Source organism: Coregonus clupeaformis, chromosome 13 (assembly GCF_020615455.1).
Source record: "Coregonus clupeaformis isolate EN_2021a chromosome 13, ASM2061545v1, whole genome shotgun sequence".
Taxonomy (NCBI): Eukaryota; Metazoa; Chordata; class Actinopteri; order Salmoniformes; family Salmonidae; genus Coregonus; species Coregonus clupeaformis.
Window position 1 is genome coordinate 57,758,665 of NC_059204.1, and position 23,756 is coordinate 57,782,420.

The 23,756-nt window shown below is 43.1% G+C and overlaps 1 protein-coding gene across 6 annotated transcripts in view; it reads left to right on the forward strand.

Annotated features, from left to right (window-relative positions):
• The window catches only part of LOC121579983 (unconventional myosin-Ic-like), a 38,223-nt gene extending 14,681 nt beyond the window's left edge, over nucleotides 1-23,542 (forward strand). Inside the window, exons 2-33 of one of the 6 annotated variants that reach the window (XM_045224526.1) lie at nucleotides 4,203-4,248; nucleotides 4,372-4,502; nucleotides 7,826-7,984; nucleotides 8,412-8,527; nucleotides 8,757-8,955; nucleotides 9,347-9,427; nucleotides 9,686-9,865; nucleotides 9,941-10,039; nucleotides 10,350-10,463; nucleotides 10,567-10,638; nucleotides 10,933-11,052; nucleotides 11,192-11,277; nucleotides 11,690-11,795; nucleotides 11,932-12,012; nucleotides 12,154-12,245; nucleotides 12,392-12,486; nucleotides 16,529-16,575; nucleotides 16,781-16,861; nucleotides 17,195-17,300; nucleotides 17,373-17,490; nucleotides 19,053-19,166; nucleotides 19,292-19,368; nucleotides 19,614-19,682; nucleotides 19,887-20,131; nucleotides 20,269-20,352; nucleotides 21,287-21,380; nucleotides 21,652-21,707; nucleotides 22,000-22,135; nucleotides 22,329-22,399; nucleotides 22,512-22,609; nucleotides 22,861-22,960; nucleotides 23,193-23,542. In XM_045224526.1, coding sequence (XP_045080461.1) covers nucleotides 4,485-4,502; nucleotides 7,826-7,984; nucleotides 8,412-8,527; nucleotides 8,757-8,955; nucleotides 9,347-9,427; nucleotides 9,686-9,865; nucleotides 9,941-10,039; nucleotides 10,350-10,463; nucleotides 10,567-10,638; nucleotides 10,933-11,052; nucleotides 11,192-11,277; nucleotides 11,690-11,795; nucleotides 11,932-12,012; nucleotides 12,154-12,245; nucleotides 12,392-12,486; nucleotides 16,529-16,575; nucleotides 16,781-16,861; nucleotides 17,195-17,300; nucleotides 17,373-17,490; nucleotides 19,053-19,166; nucleotides 19,292-19,368; nucleotides 19,614-19,682; nucleotides 19,887-20,131; nucleotides 20,269-20,352; nucleotides 21,287-21,380; nucleotides 21,652-21,707; nucleotides 22,000-22,135; nucleotides 22,329-22,399; nucleotides 22,512-22,609; nucleotides 22,861-22,960; nucleotides 23,193-23,219 — 3,141 coding nt within the window. In that variant the 5' untranslated portion in view covers nucleotides 4,203-4,248; nucleotides 4,372-4,484 and the 3' untranslated portion in view covers nucleotides 23,220-23,542. Of the gene's footprint in view, nucleotides 1-3,872; nucleotides 4,503-6,351; nucleotides 6,434-7,825; nucleotides 7,985-8,411; nucleotides 8,528-8,756; nucleotides 8,956-9,346; nucleotides 9,428-9,685; nucleotides 9,866-9,940; nucleotides 10,040-10,349; nucleotides 10,464-10,566; nucleotides 10,639-10,932; nucleotides 11,053-11,191; nucleotides 11,278-11,689; nucleotides 11,796-11,931; nucleotides 12,013-12,153; nucleotides 12,246-12,391; nucleotides 12,487-16,528; nucleotides 16,576-16,780; nucleotides 16,862-17,194; nucleotides 17,301-17,372; nucleotides 17,491-19,052; nucleotides 19,167-19,291; nucleotides 19,369-19,613; nucleotides 19,683-19,886; nucleotides 20,132-20,268; nucleotides 20,353-21,286; nucleotides 21,381-21,651; nucleotides 21,708-21,999; nucleotides 22,136-22,328; nucleotides 22,400-22,511; nucleotides 22,610-22,860; nucleotides 22,961-23,192 lie in introns of those variants that run through there. The other 5 variants (XM_045224525.1, XM_041895029.2, XM_045224524.1 and 2 more) reach the window with 5 other exon arrangements.
• Nucleotides 23,543-23,756: the final 214 nt, after the last annotated feature.

Sequence of the window (23,756 nt, forward strand, 5' to 3'; positions counted from 1 at the left end):
TTACAGAAAACGTTTGACCTGTGTCATTGCCAACAAAGGGTATATAACAAAGTATTGAGAAACTTTTGTTATTGACCAAATACTTATTTTCCACCATAATTTGCAAATAAATTCATTAAAAATCCTACAATGTGATCTTCGGGAGAAAAAAAATCGTATTTTGTCTGTCATAGTTGACGTGTACCTATGATGAAAATTACAGGCCTCTCTCATCTTTTTAAGTGGGAGAACTTGCACAATTGGTGGCTGACTAAATACTTTTTTTCCCCACTGTATATCCGTTCGCCGATATTATCTGCTGATATTGGTATTTTACCGATACATCGTATCGAACGATAATTCTACCGATAACCAATATTCAATAAATAGGATGAAAAAGGTAATCGCATGCTAATCCAAACACTTTTCTAATGATGTGTCATTATTGTCACAATGTAAGAAACCCACAGCCATCATTTGAAGCATATATATTGGACAATAGCTCTTTTGGATGGCAATTCATTAGGGCTGGGAATTTCCAGGGACCTCACGATACGATATTATCATGATACTTAGGTGCCGATGCAATATGTATTGCGATTCTCACAATTCTACAGTATATGTATTATGATTAGTGAAGGGGAAAAAATCGATACAGTTACATACCGGGATATTATGTTTGACGATATATCGTAATATTATTTTTGTGCTAGTTTGCTGTACCTACACCAATACCTCCAGTATTGTTCCTTCATAGCTTGTTCTCTATCTTCTTTTTAAATAGGGAGCCAATTTGATTTCAGCACTTTTATTCCCATGACTGATGCAGCAGACATATATGATGAGCAATATGTTTGGAACATCCTATCGCAATAAAATCACAGTATCAAATCGCAATACATTGAGAATCATGAGAATCGCAATACATATCGTATCGGCACCTAAGTATCGTGATAATATCGTATCGTGAGGTCTCTGGCAATTCCCAGCCCTAATTGCCATACAGTACTGTGATTTTATTGCGATTCGATGTTCCAAACATATTGCTCACCATATGTCTGCTGAAGAGGGACAAGAGAGAGCCATGAGAAAATGAGTTTTGATCAGTTATGGAAATAAAAGTGCTGAAAACAAATTGTCTCTCTATAAAAATAAAGCCTTTTGTGAACTAACACTCACACTTGATTATTTTCCCTCTTACTAGCTAGCTCTGATAGCTACTTTATTGAGGAAAAATGTACTTACTAACACTGTGATATGTGGTTGTCCCACCTAGCTACAGTGAGGGAAAAAAGTATTTGATCCCCTGCTGATTTAGTACGTTTGCCCACTGACAAAGAAATTATCAGTCTATCATTTTAATGGTAGGTTTATTTGAACAGTGAGAGACAGAATAACAACAAAAAAATCCAGAAAAACATATGTCAAAAATGTTATAAATTGATTTGCATTTTAATGAGGGAAATAAGTATTTGACCCCCTCTCAATCAGAAAGATTTCTGGCTCCCAGGTGTCTTTTATACAGGTAACGAGCTGAGATTAGGAGCACACTCTTAAAGGGAGTGCTCCTAATCTCAGCTTGTTACCTGTATAAAAGACACCTGTCCACAGAAGCAATCAATCAATCAGATTCCAAACTCTCCACCATGGCCAAGACCAAAGAGCTCTCCAAGGATGTCAGGGACAAGATTGTAGACCTACACAAGGCTGGAATGGGCTACAAGACCATCGCCAAGCAGCTTGGTGAGAAGGTGACAACAGTTGGTGTGATTATTCGCAAATGGAAGAAACACAAAAGAACTGTCAATCTTCCTCAGCCTGGGGCTCCATGCAAGATCTCACCTCGTGGAGTTGCAATGATCATGAGAACGGTGAGGAATCAGCCCAGAACTACACGGGAGGATCTTGTCAATGATCTCAAGGCAGCTGGGACCATAGTCACCAAGAAAACAATTGGTAACACACTACGCCATGAAGGACTGAAATCCTGCAGCGCCCGCAAAGTCCCCCTGCTCAAGAAAGCACATATACATGCCCGTCTGAAGTTTGCCAATGAACATCTGAATGATTCAGAGGAGAACTGGGTGAAAGTGTTGTGGTCAGATGAGACCAAAATCGAGCTCTTTGGCATCAACTCAACTCGCCGTGTTTGGAGGAGGAGGAATGCTGCCTATGACCCCAAGAACACCATCCCCACCGTCAAACATGGAGGTGGAAACATTATGCTTTGGGGGTGTTTTTCTGCTAAGGGGACAGGACAACTTCACCGCATCAAAGGGACGATGGACGGGGCCACGTACGGTCAAATCTTGGGAGAGAACCTCCTTCCCTCAGCCAGGGCATTGAAAATGGGTCGTGGATGGGTATTCCAGCATGACAATGACCCAAAACACACGGCCAAGGCAACAAAGGAGTGGCTCAAGAAGAAGCACATTAAGGTCCTGGAGTGGCCTAGCCAGTCTCCAGACCTTAATCCCATAGAAAATATGTGGAGGGAGCTGAAGGTTCAAGTTGCCAAACATCAGCCTCAAAACCTTAATGACTTGGAGAAGATCTGCAAAGAGGAGTGGGACAAAATCCTTCCTGAGATGTGTGCAAACCTGGTGGCCAACTACAAGAAACGTCTGACCTCTGTGATTGCCAACAAGGGTTTTGCCACCACGTACTAAGTCATGTTTTGCAGAGGGGTCAAATACTTATTTCCCTCATTAAAATGCAAATCAATTTATAACACTTTTGACATGCATTTTTCTGGATTTTTTTGTTGTTATTCTGTCTCTCACTGTTCAAATAAACCTACCATTAAAATGATAGACTGATCATTTCTTTGTCAGTGGGCAAACGTATAAAATCAGCAGGGGATCAAATACTTTTTTTCCCTCACTGTATCTTAAGATGAATGCACTAACAGTAAATCACTCTGGATAAGAGCATCTGCTAAATGACTAAAATGTAAATGTAAAAGATAGAGAACAAGCTATGAAGGAAAAATACTGACGATTTTTCCCCCCATCACTATAATTTATGAGAACAGTGTGGGAAAATGACACTTTGTTATCAGAAGATATATCGGTATCGGTAAGGTTTGCTCGCCAAAAAATCTGAATCGGTGTCGGACCCCAAAAAAAACATATTGGTTGGCCTCTAGTGTTGGGTTTTTAAATGATAGTATTAGTAACTGAAAGTCATAACCGATATGGAGGCAGCAGTAGGGGGACGTCCAGCTCTGACATCACCCCATTGAAGTTGACATTTAAAATGGTTAAGGTTAAGTAAGGGGTAAGGGCAGGGTTTAGGTTAAGGACGTCCCAAGGATCCCAGATAGCACTAACCTTCCTCAAACTGAAGTCAGGGGGTGAGGTCACTGTAGAGTGAAACAGACTGTCAAATAAGTGCACTGCTGCTTCACTATGTGTATACTGTACATAGGGGGTTAGTGGATATATCACTAACACACTCACAAAACGTGTGAACAAATGTGTGAATATATACCAGTACCCTACAAACATATTTCATATATATAGATAGAGTAGCAGAGTAATTACATAAGCCTAAGTAATGAGACATGTCTGTGTTGGTGTTGTTGTAAGAGAGTGATACATCTTGTGTTTGGACTGTTTTTTTTCTCCATGGACAGGAAGAGAGCCAAGGAGAAGGTTAGGTATGAAATTGATGTTGTTGGTGTGACAGTTCTATTGCTATTATCTCCTATGAATCTATCTCAGCTTGTAAGAGAAGAGAAGCCAAGAAGGAGGGAGGGAGGGAGGGAGGGAGGGAGGGAGGGAGGGAGGGAGGGAGGGAGGGAGGGAGGGAGGGAGGGAGGGAGGGAGGGAGGGAGGGAGGGAGAAAATGCACTCGGGCCCATCATGTGATTTTTGTTTGTATCTTTTTTATATAGTTTCACAACAATTACATGTTTCTTAACGTCCATGGGTTGTTAGCAGATTTTTCCAGACCTTTTGAACTCTCTCTTCTTTTCTTTGGCCCGGCTCAGACAGCATACTTTCCCTCGTCTCTTTCTTTTTTGGAAGGTGCTCCGGTCCAAGTGTGTGACGTGTTAGTGGAGTTACAGCCTGTGTTTCACTTGTGATTTAAGGACTTGCGGACTAATGGAGGAGAGGATGTTTACTTGACCTGTCAATGGGACTACAGGGCTGAAGTTGTAAACTAGTTGAACTGCTGGTATTTATTTAGGCTTGAAGCTGTGTGCTTTGTCTTCATAGGGTGGCACAACGGACAGAGAGAACAGCAGGAGAGCGTGGTGTGAGGGTGTGTATGTGTGTTTGGAAGAGAGAAACAGACTGACAGAAACAGAGACAGTATGTAGTGTGTGTGTGTGTGAGAGAGAGAAGGAGAGAGTAACTGTAACCTGGATCTATTGCACATGGACAGAGGGAGGTAGATGAGCCACTAGAACACCTAGGGAGTCTACCTGACGTGGAGGGAGGACCACTGACGCCAGAGAGGACCAGAGAGGGAGATCAACAACACTAAGCTAGGACAGGATGAGGTATCGAGGCAGGGTAAGATCCTTATCCCTTTTCATGCTGCTCATAACATGTCATAGATGTGTGTGTGTGTGTGTGTGTGTGTGTGTGTGTGTGGGTGTGTTGGGACATTTCGTCAGTCCCCACAAGCAAAAAAGTGGGGACATTTTGTCAGTCCCCACAAGGAAAAAGGCTATTTTAGGCTTAGGGGTTAGGTTTAGGGTTACAATTAGGGTTAGGTTTAGAATAAGGGTTAGGTTTAGGGTTAGGGGTTAATGTTAATTAGGTTTAGGGTTAGGTGTTAGGGAAAATATGATTTTGAATGATTATCAATTGTTTGGTCCCCACAAGGATAGTAAAACAAACATTTGGACTATAGTTCTCCCACCATTACTATGAGTCATCTACATTGCCTGGGACTGGCACTAGGCTCTCCAGGGACATACTGTAGCTGGTGGCTGGTATTTTTCCACACTGTCCAGTGCTAGCACATCCATGCTGGAGAGCCAGCTGTGGAGCTGGTGTGTGTCCACCCATAGTAGGTATGTCTGGGGACGGAGCAGAAGGGCACCTTATAAGGAAGAGACTGAGGGGAATCAGCCCAGCGGTGCTGACTTAAGGGGCCCAGAGCCAAGTCCCACTGAAGCCTCCCTGCTGCCTCTCATAGATGCATCATCCACAACTCTCTTGGCTCCATAGGACTATAACACCCTCAACCCTCACCTACTTGTTGTGTGTATGTACTGACATGTACAGTATGTACAACTGATAGATGCACACACAAACTACATGTTAATGGTTTTAAATGTATGTAGATTGTAAAAGTATTTTGTCTGTAATGTAGTTTTCGTTATGTCGGACCCCAGTAAGACTAGCTGTCGCCATTGGCGTCGGCTAATGGGGATCCTAATAAATCAAGTAAAAATAGGACTACAACACCCACAAGCCTCTGTACTCCATAAGACTACAACACTTACATCCAACACTACTACATACTACAGTATTGCAGCACCAACAGCCCTCACTGCTCTATTGGACTACAACATCCACAATAATCACTGTTATTCAGGACAACTCCACTCACAACCCTCACTGCTCCATAGAATTACAACACACAAAAACTACAACACCAACGACTACAACACCTACATCCTCACAGGTCCATCAGACTTCATTACCCACAGGGCCGATGGATACTGTACACAGAGGCTTGTGCTTTTCTCATATTATATAGAACATGTGTACCTACTGCACTCATCTCTTCTAAGGGCCACAGGACCCTGGTCACGGTGCCATAGTAACTAGGCCTAAACTACTTGAGAGTCCACTCACAACCTTTTAAAGAGGCAGCATTTTAGAGAAACACACAAACAGCCAAACACACAAAAGACACATTCAGTGGAGTTTCTTGAAGACCTGACCCTAAGCCTGACTCTAAAATACTTCAGTTGTATCCTTTGGAAAATCACTATACGTGCGTTTGTGAGAGGGGATTCCTCTGTGTGTTTTACTTGCTGCAGGAAGGCCATCTGCGAGAACAATACGCTGAGGTAGAGGGGGGCTAGGTAGGAGTGCAGAGTGGAAGTGTCTCCTGGCTTTCCCCTGCTCATAGTTCTTGGCTTCACTCCACTGTTGTCCTTGTGTTGTTTCAAGGATTTTCCACCATTAAGTGTTCAGAGAAAACGACCAGTTAATGACATTAACCAACCCCTAACGACACCCTTGAGAGGACTGTGTGTTCCCAAAGCCCCTGGTCCCATTGTTCCTCTCCCAGTGTGTGTGTGTGTGTGTGTGTGTGTCTTGGTGTGTGTGTGTGTTAACACCTGATACAGTGAGTGATCAAACAGACTAGAGGGTGATTGGTTGTAGGAGAACGGGGCTGGAATGCAGGATGTAGCCTTGACATTACTGTTCTGTACTGGTGGATAATAGTAGTCGTAACTGGATAATGCACACACCAATTCGCGGTAGGTATATTTATTTGTGTCTGTTCTCTTCGGATATTTTACAGATAACATGTCTGTGAACTTCTCTGGGTATTATTTCCTGTCTGTGCTCTGATGTTTGTCATCAGAATACCAGGGTTTACATGTACACACACCTCTTTAGCAGCATGGGTCAGAACCTGACTGGCGCTATAGCCTGTATTTACTGTATATACATCCCAATACGCTATCTCACAATCACACAATACAGGATCTTAGAGACACTGTTTATATTAGGGATTATTGAAATGGCTTCATTGTTTGATTTGTGTTCTGCATGTCTGAACATCCTGTGTGTGCTTTCCTCTGGTTGATGTGGTTGTCCGTGACAAGCCTCTTGTGGAGGTGTTTATTTGCAGTGCTGTTGTGTTGTCAGTATACTCCCAATCCCAACTCGACCCTCTGCCCTACCCTCCATGCACTTGTGTAGATCTAAGAGGTTTGGATTGGTATAAGTGATATGGGGAATTCCTCCTAGCCTATCAAAGGGCAAGGTGAGGATTTTAACATATTGCTTATACCTATCAAATTATTTCAGGTTTGCCTCCTGAGTGGCGCAGCGGTCTAATGCTTGAGGCGCCACTAAAGCCTAGAGTTCGATCCCAGCCGTCTGTGACTGGGAGACCCAAAAGGCGGTGCACAATTGGCTAGCACCATCCGGGTTAGGGGAGGGTTTGGCCGGCAGGGCTTTCTTTAGCTCATCGCTCTCTAGCGACTCCTTATTTCGGGCCGGGCGCATAAGAAGTGGTAGATCTGTTCTATGCTTCCGGTGCGTAAATTTTGTTTTTGCATCTTTTACTTTCGGTTTTGTACACCAGCTTCAAACAGCTGAAAATACAATATTTCTGGTTATTGAAAATATATTTCACAGCGGTTTAGATGGTAAAATGATCCTTTACACTCTGAATGCTTGTTTTGTCACAAACTGAAATTAGGCAAACTATTAGAATTTTAGCAACCAGGAAATGGCGGAGCGATTTCTGCATATTGCACCTTTAAGACGTTAAGAAGCAGCGTCGCTTGACAGGTCATGTTTTGGAGGATGCATGGCTCGACCTTCGCCTCTCCCGAGCCCGTTGGGAAGTTGCAGTGATGAGACAAGGTCGTAACTCCCAATTGGATGTCACGAAATTGGGGAGAAAATGTGATAAAAATAATTAAATAACTATCTTTCAGGTCTAGTTGAAGTGCATAGTGGTAGGTTTCAATTTGGATAAAAGCGTATGCTAAATTTCATATAATATTATTATTATATTATTTGGGATTGTATGTATCTGGGAAAGAGCGGCAGGCATTGAAGTCTCCCCCCTTCTATCCCCCCCCTCTCTCTCTCTCTCTCTCTCTCTCTCTCTCTCTCTCTCTTTCTCTCTATAGGAGGTGGGAGGTGAGAGCGGAGTTCATCTAGTCATGGAGAGTACTCTGACAGCGCGGGACAGGGTGGGGGTGCAGGATTTTGTGCTGCTGGAGAACTACACCAGTGAGGCGGCCTTCATTGAGAACCTGCGCCGACGCTTTGGAGAGAAACTCATCTATGTAAAGAATCATATCATAGGCTATATGGAAATCTTATCATAAAAATGACCCAGCATACAGATGTAGGATCTCAATTTGATCACTATTTTGTTGTTATAGAATTTTCCTGCATAGCAGGAAATGCAAACTTGTAGTGGATTCAAGGTTTTAAAAGGCTTCTAAAGTTTGGATTTTCCACTATATGTTTTTGACTTGATTTGCCTTGTACCCTACAAAAAATGTCCAATAATTATAATCCACAGAATAATTCACATTTCCTGTTGCTGCAGGATAATTTTCCTGCTTTAGCAATCTGGCTGAAATTAAGATCCTACATCTGTAGCTTTAACATAATGTTTGGTATTGGTTGATTTTATATCAGTGTTTGTGTGGGTTTTGTATTAGAGGGGTTGGTGACTCCAGTGTGGATCTTGTCTCCCTGTATCAGACCTACATAGGGTCAGTGTTGGTGTCAGTGAACCCATACAAGGACCTGGAGATCTACTCCAAGGCACACATGGCGCGCTACCGAGGGGTCAGCTTCTACGAGATATCACCCCACATGTAAGTCACCCTCTGACCTCTGACCCCTGATCCTTAACCTTTCTCTGACCCAGCAGGACCAGCATGAGTGTGTGTATATGTGAATCTGCTCTGGGAACATTACATTTACAGTATGTAGTGTATGTTTGGAATCAGATGGTGATCCACTGTATGTGAATACACCAGTATGAGCCCAATCACTAGCTGATATCATGTTTGTATCCCATCCTTCTGTTTCTCTATCCTGTAGCTATGCGGTGTCAGACAACACGTACCGGGCCATGCGGACTGAGAGGAGGGACCAGTGTATCCTGATCTCTGGGGAGAGTGGAGCAGGGAAGACTGAGGCCTCCAAGAAGATCCTCCAGTACTACGCCACTACCTGCCCTGTCACTGACCACATGAGCACGCTCCGGGACCGGCTGCTGCAGTCCAACCCTGTTCTGGAGGTACACACCCCACCCTCTCCCAAGATCCCCTTCCCACCCAATATCCCCTTCCCAGGATCTCTTCCTATGAGCACCTCTATAGGCTCTGGAGGAGGAAGAACATTTATAGCAGGGGTACTGAGACTGGTGTAACATCAATGAGAGAAGCCCACTACAAAATCATGTTGCTTCAAAGAAGTAACTCTATTGGTGGATGAGGGAAAGCATGTTGATTCACTGCATATTTTGAACCAATCTCTGACAAATCCATAACAATAGATACGTGCTGCTGTGAACATGCTATTACTGTACTGTTAATGTTTCCTCTCTCTCAGCTGTGTTTGATCTTATCTCTGTTGTTTCCCTCACTCACTTCCTCTCTCTCTCTCTTTTTCTGTCTCTCTCTCTACAGGCCTTTGGTAATGCCAAAACATTGCGAAACGACAATTCCAGCCGCTTTGGAAAATACATGGATGTCCAGTTTGACTTCAGGGTAAGCCTGTTTTCTCTTCCTTTGGCTCCTGGGTTGAGGGATTTCCCACACATAAGTCTACCATCGCTGACACTCATGCCATCCTACTCTACAGCACACCATTCCATCAAAAGATTGTGCATAACTAATAAATGTGACATTCAGGGCTTACCATACAGCATGCCTTACTATGAATCTAAAACATGATGCAGCTAAAGCAGCTCTAGTAGGACCACACTCAACAGTACCTTGATGGTCCCTGTCCCTAACCTCCCCTAGGGGGCGCCGATAGGAGGCCACATCCTCAACTACCTACTGGAGAAGTCCCGTGTGGTGCACCAGAACCACGGAGAGAGGAACTTCCATATCTTCTACCAGCTGCTGGAGGGAGGAGAACAAGACCAGCTCAGCAAGCTGGGCCTGGAGAGAAACGCTCAGAAATACCACTACCTGGTCAAGGTGTGTGTGTGTGTGTGTGTGTGTGTTGTACGTGTGTGTATAGTGATTTGAACAGTGATGTCCTGTACCTCTCAGGGTTGCTGTCCCAGGGTGAGCTCCATCAATGACAAGAATGACTGGAAAACAGTGAGGAAAGCCCTGACGGTCATCGGCTTCCATGAGGAGGAGGTGGAGGTCAGAAACACTTGAGTGTACATCAGAGGAGGCTGGTGGGGGGAGCTTTGGAAGGACGGGCTCATTATAATGCCAGGAATGGAATGATTGGAAAGATATCAAACACATCAAACATATGGAAACCTCATGTTTGACTCTGTTCCAATTATTATATTACAGCCATTACAATGAGCCCGTCCTCCTATAGCTCCTCCCACCAGCCTCCACTGGTGTACATACTGTATGTCACTGCAAATACCCACCCAAAGTTTCACTCCAAAAACAGTGAGAAGGTCATGGTTTAATTGTGTCTCTTCTCTCTCCCCGCTAGGATTTGTTGAATATAATCGCAAGTGTCCTCCATCTTGGGAACACTCAGTTTGGAGAAGGGGAGGATGGAGAAACCCAGATCACCACTGAGCCACAGCTCAAATACCTGTCCAAGGTTAGAACTTTGAATATGAACTATACACCCTCCCCCAGACAGACACATTCCCCAATTCTCCATTTTAAAGGCAGATGTTGATGTTGTCCTGCTTGTTCTGCAGCTGCTGGGTGTGGATGGAGAAGCGCTGAGAGAGGCTCTCACTCATAAGAAACTCACTGCCAAAGGGGAGGAGGTGAGTGTCTATGGTGGGATGTTTCACTTCATACAGAACTATGCCTGCAGCCTGCTAATATCATTTTTATATCATCTAATTTAATATCCCACTTACCAACAAGTAATCAGTATGCCTCTGATGTGTATGGCATACATATTTTGATTAATTTGATTAATTGTTTTGTTTAAAAGAGAGGGTACTGATAAAGTACAGCTGAGCCCAGAAATAACACATGAAAGTATTTGCAGCTCATATTTCCAATGTGTGTGTACGTATGCATGTGTACTGCGTACTTATGTGTGTGTGTTCTAGATGATAAGCCCGTTGAGTTTCGAGCAGGCTGTGGCAGCTCGTGATGCCTTGGCCAAAGCGGTGTACGGCCGTGCCTTCACCTGGCTGGTGGCAAAGATCAACCAGTCTCTGGCTTTCAAGGTCACACACATCAATCATGATAGCTAGCTAGCAAAACAATTCACATATTTACTGTTAGTTATTGCTCTCTCTTTGCCAGCTACCGTAATGCTGCTTGTTACCTCCAAAACTGAGTGGATTGTGTGCTGTCTATCTACAGGATGAAGTGTACAACAGCAGTAAGGGCTCGTCATCAGTCATAGGACTGCTGGATATCTACGGCTTTGAGGTCTTCCAACACAATAGGTACCTGAAAACATTCTAGCTGTTAACTTACTGTGTGTGTGTGTGTGTGTGTGTGTGTGTGTGTGTGTGTGTGTGTGTGTGTGTGTGTGTGTGTGTGTGTGTGTGTGTGTGTGTGTGTGTGTGTGTGTGTGTGTGTGTGTGTGTGTGTGTGTGTGTGTGTGTGTGTGTGTGTGTGTGTGTGTGTGTTTGATAGCCATTTGTTTGTACAGTATCGCTGCATTTAAACAGTCAGCCCAATTCTGATATGTTTTCCTCTAATTGGTCTTTTGAGCAATCACATCAGATCTTTTCACATCAGATATTTTTCAAAGCTGATCTGATTAGTCAAAATATCAGAATTAGGCAGCCTAATTAACATATTGTAGCGCAGTTGTTTTGTGCCATCTTTCTAATCCTAACCATCTCCCTGTAGTTTTGAGCAGTTCTGCATCAACTACTGCAATGAGAAGTTGCAGCAGCTGTTCATCAAGCTCACCCTCAAGTCTGAGCAGGAGGAGTACGAAGCAGAGGGCATCACTGTGAGTCTGTGTACTCAGAGAAAAAGAGGGGTGTTTTCATTCAAATAGACAAAACAAGAATAGAGATATACTAACAAAGGCATATTGTCATGTAGTGATGAGGGTGTAGTTCATTAAATGCAACTGTGTATTTCAGTGGGAGCCGGTGAAGTACTTTGACAACAAGATCATCTGTGACCTGGTGGAGGAGAAACACAAAGGCTTCATCTCCATCCTGGTGAGAATGACTGGCATTCACTTCCGTTTAGTCGTTTATCTGACTCTCTTTAGCCTTTCTCCTCTCTTTGGTATCTCTCTCCATCTGTCCTCTCCCTGTCTCTATTTGAATGTTAACGTATAAATGTGAAATGTGTTGTAGGATGAGGAGTGTTTGAGACCAGGGGAGCCCAGTGATATCTCCTTCCTGGAGAAGCTCGAGGACACTTTGGGAGGCCATGCCCATTTTGTCACGTGAGTCCAATCTTTCTCTTACACACACACAAACACTACACACATTTCACAGTTTGTTTGTGTATTTGCACCAAGACCCGAACATTTATTTGTGTGTATATTTGTGGCTCTGTATCTAAGATATGAATTGTCTCTATGTCTGTCAGTCACAAATTGGCGAATGGGAAGACTCGCAAGGCAGTGGGCAGGGAGGAGTTCAGACTGATTCATTATGCAGGAGAGGTCAACTACACTGTCAATGGTGAGCTAGCTAATCAATCAGTCAATAGTATAACTGCCGGTTCTGTGTCAGAGGAACCAGTTCCGGTGGCATGCATTGAAACGCGTGGCCTTATCGTGGCTTTCTTTTGCAAATTACTATGAATTTTTCCTAAAACTTACTAAACATCATATAAAGGTGTGGGACATTTATTGTGTGACAAGAAATAACTAGCAGGTCTATTTCACTTCAGCAACTAGAATTTGTCCATCCACAATTCAACTGTAGGAACATGGCGGCTCTCAATACCAGACAACAGAAAGAGGTGGCCCCTACTATATGAGAGATTGTTTGTGTGGAGATTACCTCTGCACTCGACTTACAATTAAAACCGGTAAATGACTCATTGGCAGTGCTCACTGCTGAAGTGGATACCTATTCAACTAAAGTGGAAATTCTGGAGAAGACAGCCAATGGAAACAGCGCGAGCTAAGTTGGAATGGATAATCAAACTCTTATAAGAGAAAACGGAATCGCTCAAATCATTCCCGTAAATTCAATGTATGGGTCACAGGACTTAAAACTGGTGTGGAAGCGGCCAACCCAACTTTCTTCATGAGCAGTCTTTTCTATTAAGTGTTCAGGTAGGAGAAGCTGGGTCCCATGCCGCTGATAAACATTGCACACGCACGGGTCCACAGCTTTGAAGTCAAGCAGCGAATTGTTCGCCTTGCAGTGGAATCCAGGGGTCTGACCTATGCAGGGAAGAGGATCAGCATCTACCCAGACCTGAGTGCCGAACTGCTAAAAAAGATGGAGACCTACAACGAGGTGAGATCCCAGCTATGCAAGCTAAACCTGAGATACGGCTTCATCCACCCGGCAAAACTCATCTTGACCTTCCAAAGCACAACACACGTTTTCCACTGCCAAGGAAGCTCAAGACTTCTTCGAGAAGCACATCAAACCCAACACACAAGCTGACAGATGGAACCCCATGACTGGCTCATTATTCAGGTATGCTATCCATGCACAATCACGCAGCCTAGCATATGGCTATGATTCTGCCCTCAGCATAAGACAATGATGAGGACAGCCCTCATGTTTGGGTACAAGGAACAATATTACTATTATTGCTGAGCATTAAACTTGTTATAATTATATTGCCTGTGGTCCAGGACATTTACACAGTGATGACACCACACCAATTAATGAACATTGGAGGTATCATACGTACTGGGACTGCTTTCTTGTGTGGCTACAGCGCATTGAATCAATTTGTTCTAAATATGGCAATATAAGTTGATAGTTATCGCCCTACAATTTGTTATTTAATTTTGTATTCATTTTTTTGCTACTGGCAAGGAGAGATGGCCAGTCCCATATAGGCTACTACTAAACAATAGCTTTTATGCTTTTACTTCCTGTTGATTCCTGTCCCCCACTGTTTAGACTACTGAATGTATATCCCAGGGAGGACTTGACCTACAGGCAATGATGAATTATTATATAAGATCTATAGAGTTAACGTTTTGCACATACCCTCTTGTTGTTTGTACATAGTATAGAGCAGTTAATGGAGGGCAAATGTGTGTTTAAGGTCATTCAAGCATATTGCTAATAATAAATGAAGATAATGGATTAAGTGCTATTGCTCCTACAGCTGTTCTATTTTTGTTTGACTGTTTAAGCATTACGCTTGCATATCTGTCATATCTTGTTTTCATTTTCTTTACTTTTTCTTCATTACCCACCCTTACTCATCAAGTCTGCTAACTTTACTGTAAAGGTCTGAATTGGTTACTTATTTTATGTTTTACTTTATTATTATTATTATTATTATTATTATTATTATTATTATTATTATTATTATTATTATTATTTGTAATACCTTAAGACCAAAAAAATGCTGCTTAAGAGATTTCATGTGTAAGGCTGGCACTTGCCGTTATGCCATAACCCTGTGATTATAGTGCATGGCGGGGGGAACCGGGGAGGGGGTAATGGGGAGCGGTTTATAGAGGGTCTTCTGGGTGGTGAGCGACCAATGGGTGGGTTTCCCTGTGGGTCTCAAAATCACCATCCTTGGTAAAGGCGGAGACCAAGAAAGCAGAATCACTTTCCTTAAATGTTTCCACAATGGAAAGAAAATTGCCTTTATGAATGTGTATGCTCCATATTCATATGATCCTACATTTTTTGATTCTCTGAACAGCATATTGTTAGAATTAACTGAATTCCAACTGGTTATTGGGACAGACATGAATTTCATTTTGAACATGCAGGACAAATCTAATAAGACCAACTACAATCCACACGCAACCAAGGCTCTCCAACATATAATCTCTGATTACAACCTCATTGATGCCTGGGTAGCACATAATCCAAAAGCAAAAGAGTGCACTTTCTATTCAAACAGGGACAAAACATTCTCCCGAATTGATTTTGTACTATTATCTACTCCTCTATTTTCTTTAATCAAGAAAATCGAAATTCGACATATGAGCCTATCTGATTATCATGCTTACTACTGCCAGCTAAAAATGACAGAATTTCATAAAAGAGCCACAAGACGGTGCTTTAACGTTTCCTTACTACAAAATCCTACTTTATGTGAACACTTTGAAACTGAATTGAATTAATTTATAATGATTAAGAAAAATTCAGTCGATGATCCTTGGATTTTATGGGACGCCATCAAAGGTTTTATTAAAAACAATGCAACTGCATTTGCATCTGGGCTGAATAAATCACAATTAAAGAAGTGACTACGCTCTATTGATTAGACAGAGAGCAGATTTTGCCATCCATCAAGATAGACTCAACCATGACTTCCATTTTAATTGTCACAGTCGTTTACTGGCAAACAACCTTTGCAGTAATGTTCAATTAACGCATATTGCAACCGTTTAATCTGAATTAGGTGAATTACTATCAGAACCCAAGTTAAACAACCAAAGATTCTCCCGTTTCTATAAAAAATTGTACACCTCTGATTGTAAATCCACACAAAGCCAGATTGAGTTATTAGAACTTCTATTCTCTCAACTGAGGAAGCTGGCTTGCTAGGAGCCAAATCTCTCTCCATGAACTCAAAGGGGCATTGGATAAAGGGGCCATGAATAAAGGCAAATCACCTAGTTGGGACGGTATTCCTCCTGAGGTCTATTAACATTTTTGGAATCAATTAGATGAACTATTACTCAATGATTAACACAGCTGTTCACAAAGGTTAATTTGGAAAGGATGTAAATACAGCACTAATTTAGCTTTTATAAAAAAAAAGGTAAGGACGGCACCCAGTGCTCTCACTATCGCCCTCTATCTTTGGTAAACATAGATATTAAACAATTTTCTCAAATTCAGTCGTCCCGTCTCGAAACCTACTTACCCAAATTGGTATATCCAGACAAAAGCCGGTTTGTTAAAAAACAAGATAACCTACATGCTTCATCAGAAACCAACGGTCCTTGGCAGTTCTATCTCTCAATGCAAAAAAAAACTTTTGATAGACTAGAATGGTCATAACTTTGTTCAGTTTTGGAGCATATGGGACTTGGCTCCAATTTCATTAATATGATCAAAATACTTTATGCCAATTCTTCAGCCATAGTGATAACAGGCTATACCTGCTCTGCTCCGCTCAGAATAAGTAGAAGTAGCAGGTAAGGTGACCCCATCTAACCTCTGCTATTTTTATTATCTGGGGCGGGGTGGGAAACATGGTTTCCGGGTGGGGAGGGAATATGCGGGCTGGTGGATGGGGACTGGGGGGGAGAGGGAGCCTTTTTTGTTTATTTTATTGCATACAAAACTGTTGATACTGTTCTTTATCTTTGTATTCATTTCTGATAGTTTTTTCTTCTTCTTCTTTGGAGTGGCATGCATATTTGTTAACTGAATATATCTGAGTGAATATGACTTTGAATGTTATACCTGTACCTGTAACCCCCCTTCTGAAAAAATGACAAACAAAATAAAAAGTTGATCACAAAAATATTTGGGTTATAACTGCAGGAAATAATCCACTAATTTCAACCTCACACATACTCTCTGTAATGTTTTATGTTCCTCTGCATCACAGGGTTTCTGGACAAAAACAATGACCTGCTCTACAGAAACCTGAAAGAGGTGAGGCTGGAGTAACAATAGAGAAAGGAGAACACAGACCGCACTCTAACACTCACCACACAACCATTATAGGTTTCTCATGAACTCTCTCAGAACTCCCTCACACTGTTTATGTGTGGACACTACAGTAGGTATATACAGTATAGTATCTGTGGGTGTGGTGTGGTGTGTTTACATGGTTCTGTGTTGTGCTTTCTCTGTCCAGGTCATATGCCAGTCAGATAACCAGATCCTGAGTCAGTGCTTCCACAAAGAGGAAGTGACCGACCAAAAACGTCCAGAGACGGTGAGATACACACGCACGTACACACGCACAAAGACACACACACACAGGTCACTAAACTCAACTCCATGATTTACATTGGAGTTGAGCAGCGACTAGTGTGGACGGACTGGAGCTCCGACGTCACACAAAATTACATTTTTATCAAAAGCTACGGATTTCAGCACCCAAAGAATAGCCCGCATTTACTACGACAAAGAATAGCCCACATTTACACGGGACAATGTCATGTTTAAATGCAGGCTATTCTTTGGGTGCTGAAAGTTGAATTTAGTCAGCAAACATGCACACAGACACACACAGTTTGATATCTCACCTCTCTGCTGCCCTCTGCAGGCTGCCACTCAGTTTAAGAACAGCCTGGCCAAACTGATAGAGATCCTGATGTCTAAGGAGCCATCCTATGTGCGCTGTATCAAACCCAACGATGCCAAGCAGTCAGGTAATCATACACTGTAAAGTAAATCAGTCAATCAATCAGTCAATCAGTCAATTTAATATTCTCTCTATACAGGGAGGTTTGATGAGGCTCTGGTCAGACACCAGGTCAAATATCTGGGTCTGATGGAGAACCTGAGGGTCAGGAGAGCTGGCTTCGCCTACCGCCGACGCTACGAAGCCTTCCTACAGAGGTCTGTTTGTCTGTATACAGTGCATTCTGAAAGTATTTAGACCCCTTGACTTTTTCCACATTTTGTTATGTTACAGCCTTATTATAAAATGGATACAAAAAAAAGTCCTCATCAATCTACACACAATACCCCATAAGGACAAAGCAAAGCAAAAACAGGTTTTTATACATTTTTGCAAATGTATAAAAATAAAACCAACTGAAATATCATATTTACATAAGTATTCAGACCCTTTACTCAGTACTTTGTTGAAGGACCTTTGGCAGCGATTACAGCCTCGAGTCTTCTTGGGTATGACGCTACAAGCTTGGCACACCTGTATTTGGGGAGTTTCTCCCATTCTTCTCTGCAGATCCTCTCAAGCTCTCAGGTTGGATGGGGAACGTCGCTGCACAGCTATTTTCAGGTCTCTCCGGCGATGTTCGATCAGTCCGGGCTCTGGCTGGGCCACTCAAGGACATTCAGAGACTTGTCCTGAAGCCACTCCTGTGTTGTCTTGGCTGTGTGCTTAGGGTCGTTGTCCTGTTGGAAGGTGAACCTTCGCCCCAGTCTGAGGTCCTGAGCGCTCTGGAGCAGGTTTTCATCAAAGATCTCTCTGTATTTTGCTCTGTTCATCTTTCCCTCTATCCTGACTAGTCTCCCTGCCACTGAAAAACATCCCCACAGCATGATGCTGCCACCACCATGCTTCACCGTAGGGTATGGTGCCAGGTTTCCTCCAGAAGTTTTGGCAAACTCCAAGTGGGCTGTCATGTGCCTTTTACTGAGGAGTGGCATCCGTCTGGCCACTCTACCATAAAGGCCTGATTGGTGGAGTGCTGCAGAGATGGTTGTCCTTCTGGAAGGTTCTCCCATCTCCACAGAGGAACTCTGGAGCTCTGTCAGAGTGACCATCGGGTTCTTAGTCACCTCCCTGACCAAGGCCCTTCTCCCCGATTGCTCAGTTTGGCCGGGCGGCCAGCTCCTAGGAAGAGTCTTGGTGGTTCCAAACTTCTTCCATTTAAGATTGATGGAGGCCACTGTGTTCTTGGGGACCTTCATTGCTGCAGAAATGTTTAGGTACCCTTCCCCAGATCTGTGCCTCGCACACAATCCTGTCTCAGAGCTCTACGGACAATTCATTCAATCTCATGGCTTGGTTTTTGCTCTGACATGCACTGTCAACTGTGGGACCTTATATAGACAGATGTGTGCCTTTCCAAATCATGCCCAATCAATTGAATTTACCACAGGTGGACTCCAATCAAGTTGTAGAAACATCTCAAAGATGATCAATGGAAACAGGATGCACCTGAGCTCTATTTCGAGTCTCATAGCAAAGGGTCGGAATACTTATGTAAATAAGTATTTATTTATTTTATAAATTTGCTAAAATTTCTAAAAAACTGTTTTCGCTTTGTCATTATGTTGGTATTGTGTTTTAGAATAAGGCTGTAACGTAACAAAATGTGGAAAAGGGGAAGGTGTCTGAATACTTTCCAAATGCACTGTATTATGTGACTGTTTACATGTTTCAATAACCACGATTTCTATATTAACCACATATATTTATTTAACCACAGGTACAAGTCTCTGTGTCCCGGGACGTGGCCTAACTGGCACGGCATACTGGCTGATGGAGTTGCCACTCTGGTCCAACACCTGGGCTACAAACCAGAGGAATACAAACTGGGAAAGTATGTACACACAGGGAGGGAGGGGGAGGGAGGGAAGTAAGGGGACTTCCATTTGCCTTAGTCATGTTATGAGGAGAAACATCAGACAGTATGTTGTTGATGTATAATTCCCTATCTCTTTGTAGGACCAAGATCTTCATCCGCTTCCCAAAGACTCTGTTCACCACTGAAGATGCCTTGGAGGCCAGGAGGCCTGCCCTTGGTAAGACTATACAGCAGGGAGGATGATGACAAGGCCGTTTAGTTTGGGGGAATCCATGTATTAAAGAAAATAACATAGATCATGATAAACAGCAGAGTAGTAGTAGCAGTAGAAAACAGTGAACTGCCCTTGGCAGAAGTATGAGGATGTATAATACACTAAGCAAATGTAATTAGGATATAATTGATATAGTCTGTTCTGTGGTCCAACCATTTTGTCTCCTCTGTTCCTGTGATCTGTTCTAGCTCTCACCCTACAGACCTCATGGAGGGGCTACAGAGAGAGGGCCAAGTATCACCGCATCAGACACGCAGGTGAGGGCCTGGATCAAACAGCTCACACTCTTATCTGCTTCTCAATTACTGCTTCCTCAAGCAGTTACTCTGCAGCCACTTTCTTGGTATCTGCTGAATGAAGTAAGGCCGAGAATATGACTTTGTTTGTTCTTCAGAGCTCTGCACAGTTGTAGCTTGTTGGTGTGTTTCTGTGACATTACTGATTGTTTTCTCTCTATATAGTGCTAGTGATCCAGTCTGCCTGGAGAGGGATGAAATCCCGCCGTAAGGCAAGGCGTCGCAGACACGCTGCTGAAATCATACGCAAGTTCATCAAGGGCTTCATCTACCGCCACTATGAGCGCTCTCCAGAGAACGAGTACTTCCTGGACCATCAGCGTTTCTCTTTCCTGATGACACTGGTTAGGAACCCGCCCAAGAGTGTCCTGGACAAGAGCTGGCCCATCCCCCCACCTAGCCTCACTGAGGTACTGCAGCCCCACAGTACACACACACACACTGAAGGAAATTTAGCGTAAGCCAAGGTGTGATGGTGCAATGCATCTGACTGTTGTACATTCAATGTGTCAATGTTTTATTTGTATCTGTCCCTATGTCTGTGTAGGCGTCGGAGCATCTGTGCAGGCTGTGTATGCAGAACATGATGCGGGCCTACTGCAGGAGGATCCAGCCGGAGTGGAAGAAACAGGTATGCTACTCTACTGTCTGTAACTGTCACTCACCTGACAGGAACACATAGAAAGGATATTTCTGTCCTCTTTCTATTCATTTTTATTCTCTCTTACACACACTCTGTCTCTCGCTCTCTCGGTCTCCCTACTCCATTCCTTCTCCCCTTTTCTCCTTCTGTCTCTTTCTCCAACTCTACATGTATCTCTTCAGTCTCTTTCTCCAACTCTACATGTATCTCTTCAGTCTCTTTCTCCAACTCTACATGTATCTCTTCTGTCTCTTTCTCCAACTCTACATGTATCTCTTCAGTCTCTTTCTCCAACTCTACATGTATCTCTTCTGTCTCTTTCTCCAACTCTACATGTATCTCTTCTGTCTCTTTCTTCAACTCTACATGTATCTCTTCTGTCTCTTTCTCCAACTCTACATGTATCTCTTCTGTCTCTTTCTCCAACTCTACATGTATCTCTTCTGTCTCTTTCTCCAACTCTACATGTATCTCTTCTGTCTCTTTCTCCAACTCTACATGTATCTCTTCTGTCTCTTTCTCCAACTCTACATGTATCTCTTCTGTCTGTTTCTCCAACTCTACATGTATCTCTTCTGTCTCTTTCTCCAACTCTACATGTATCTCTTCTGTCTCTTTCTCCAACTCTACATGTATCTCTTCTGTCTCTTTCTCCAACTCTACATGTATCTCTTCTGTCTCTTTCTCCAACTCTACATGTATCTCTTCTGTCTCTTTCTTCAACTCTACATGTATCTCTTCTGTCTCTTTCTCCAACTCTACATGTATCTCTTCTGTCTCTTTCTCCAACTCTACATGTATCTCTTCTGTCTCTTTCTCCAACTCTACATGTATCTCTTCTGTCGCTTTCTCCAACTCTACATGTATCTCTTCTGTCTCTTTCTCCAACTCTACATGTATCTCTTCTGTCCTCTCTCTATAGATGGAGCAGAAGGTGGTAGCCAGTCAGATCTTCCAGGACCAGAAGGACAGCTATCCCCAGAGTGTCCCTAAGCTGTTTGTTGCCTCCAGACTAGGTAGGTCACACACACTCACTGACACGCTTGGTACACACCACAGGCGGCTGGTTGCACCTTAATTGGGGAGGACGGGCTCATAGTAATGGCTGCAACGGAATAAATGGAATGGTATCCAGCACATCGTTTCCTAGTGTTTGATACCATTCCATTCACTCCATTCCAGCCATTATTATGAGCCATCCTCCCCTCAGCATCTTCCTTCGAAACTTCACAGACAATCACAGACTTGACAAACACACCACTGATAGATGCTCTTTCCTGTATACAGACAGTGAGGAGTTCAACCTCAAAGTGATACAGACTCTGGGCAATGACAAAGTGAAAGTGAGTAATATGATATTGTAATACTATCCCCCTGTAGTGTTTGCGTCAGTTTGGACTGGAGTCTACCGTGACCCCTGTCTCACCGGTCTCACCTTTGTCACTCTGTTGTTGTTGGCTGAGTAGTTAAATCCTGCTAATTGGTTGTTTCTTGTGTACAGTGTCTCTATAAAGTTATGTATTGCTTTGAATCAATATTGATACAGAAACCTTGACAACTTTGGGTTTTTATGACAACCCCTCACTCTCTCTCTTTCTCTCTCCATCCCCCTCTCCTTCTGTCTGTCTGTGACAGTATGGAGTTGCGGTGACTAAGTATGATAGGAGGGGTTACAAGGCGCGGCCTCGCCAGCTGCTCCTCACCTCCTCCTTCGCCATGCTGGTGGCTGAGGCCAAGCTGAAGCAGAAGATCGACTACGCGGCCCTGAGGAGTGAGTCTCTGCTGGGGGCCATAGGGGATTGAGGGGCCGGGGGTGGTGGGCCAGGGGTGAGGGCAGGCCTGGAGGAGGGGGCAGGGGGGTTGAACTTAAATAGTTAGGCCTCAGGAGTTTTTAGTAACATTGCTTATAAGATAGTGGTAGTGTGTGTGCACTGTATAACAGGGTGCCATTCCTCTCTTTCCAGGCATCTCTGTGAGTTCTCTGAGTGATGGGTTCATGGTTCTGCACGTGCCCAGTGAGGACAACAAGCAGAAGGTAGCAGGATGACCTCATCCTGGTTATTCTATCTAGCAGTTGTCATGGTGACTTACTGCCATGGTGCCATAAAGTACAATACCTAACCTCTGACCACTTGTCTGCCCTGTAGAGTGATGTGGTGCTCCAGTGTGATCATGTGATCGAGGTGGTGACCAAGCTGGCCACCATGGCGGACAAGAAGAACAAGGTCAACATCAGCCAGGACAGGTGGGTCTGGCTCATAGAATTAGGAATTAGAATAGGATCTCTATGGTCTGGCTTCTCTGATCATCTGGACACTGGATAGCTTCATGACCTTTTTCAGAGTATTTTTGTCAATCCATTCCAACTGTCATGCTCTGTTTGTGCTAATGACACCTTTCTATTTTATTCCCTCCTCTCTCTCATCCCCTCTCACCCCCACCCCATCCCTCCTCTCCTCCCTCTGGTCCTCTCCTCCTGTCTGTTCCTGCGTGCAGTATTAAGTTTGCGGTGGCTCGGGGGAAGGAGGGGGTCATTGATTTCACCAGTGGACCAGAGCTGAAGGTGGCCAAAGGCAAGAAAGGACACCTGTTGGTGGTGAGTCAGGGGATGGGAGAGGAGGAAACATATTATTATGAGGACAGTAGGACTGAGGAAGGGAAGGTGAGGACTTCTAGATGGAGGACGAGCTGAGCTGGGATTGTAAAATGGAAAGCAGTAGAGTTTTAAAGATGGCTAACTCTTTCATCTCTATATTTTCACTGGAAGTTTTGACCAATAATCCGCATTAGGCACTAACAATGACCTTGTGGATTGACTTGTTTTGCAGACGGCTCCTCAACTCAACCCAAGATGACGATGGCAAGTAATGACAACCTCGCTGTAATCCACAGCGAACCAATCATTCCACAGGATGATTTCCTGCTTTAGCCAATCAGATTATAGCCACACAGAAGTAATTTTTCTCCTTTAAATGTGAGACCACAGCCATACACTGCCTACTACAAGATAATGATTATTTTCTCTGTTAGCACAATTGAACTTATAATTCTTAATTTAGATAGTTATTGATTAAATAGCATATTATCATATATAAATGGATTCAGAGGTTTTGCCGGAATTCATAATACTTTGTTGTTTATTAACAAAACTCGTATTAAATGAAACAACACATTTTCAGTCTTATGCTTCATCTTTATTTTGTAGTCCTTTACAATATATTAGCTCTTGTATGTAATACAAATAAAAACGATATTTAGATTTCCATAATAACAAAAATAAACAGCATTTTCAAATAAATAAGTAATAAATAAGTAAATAAATAGGCAAAAAGGCTTCTTTGGAAAGTACAGTGAAATGAGGGCTGTGGGAAAAGGGGATGTTGGGTAGTGTT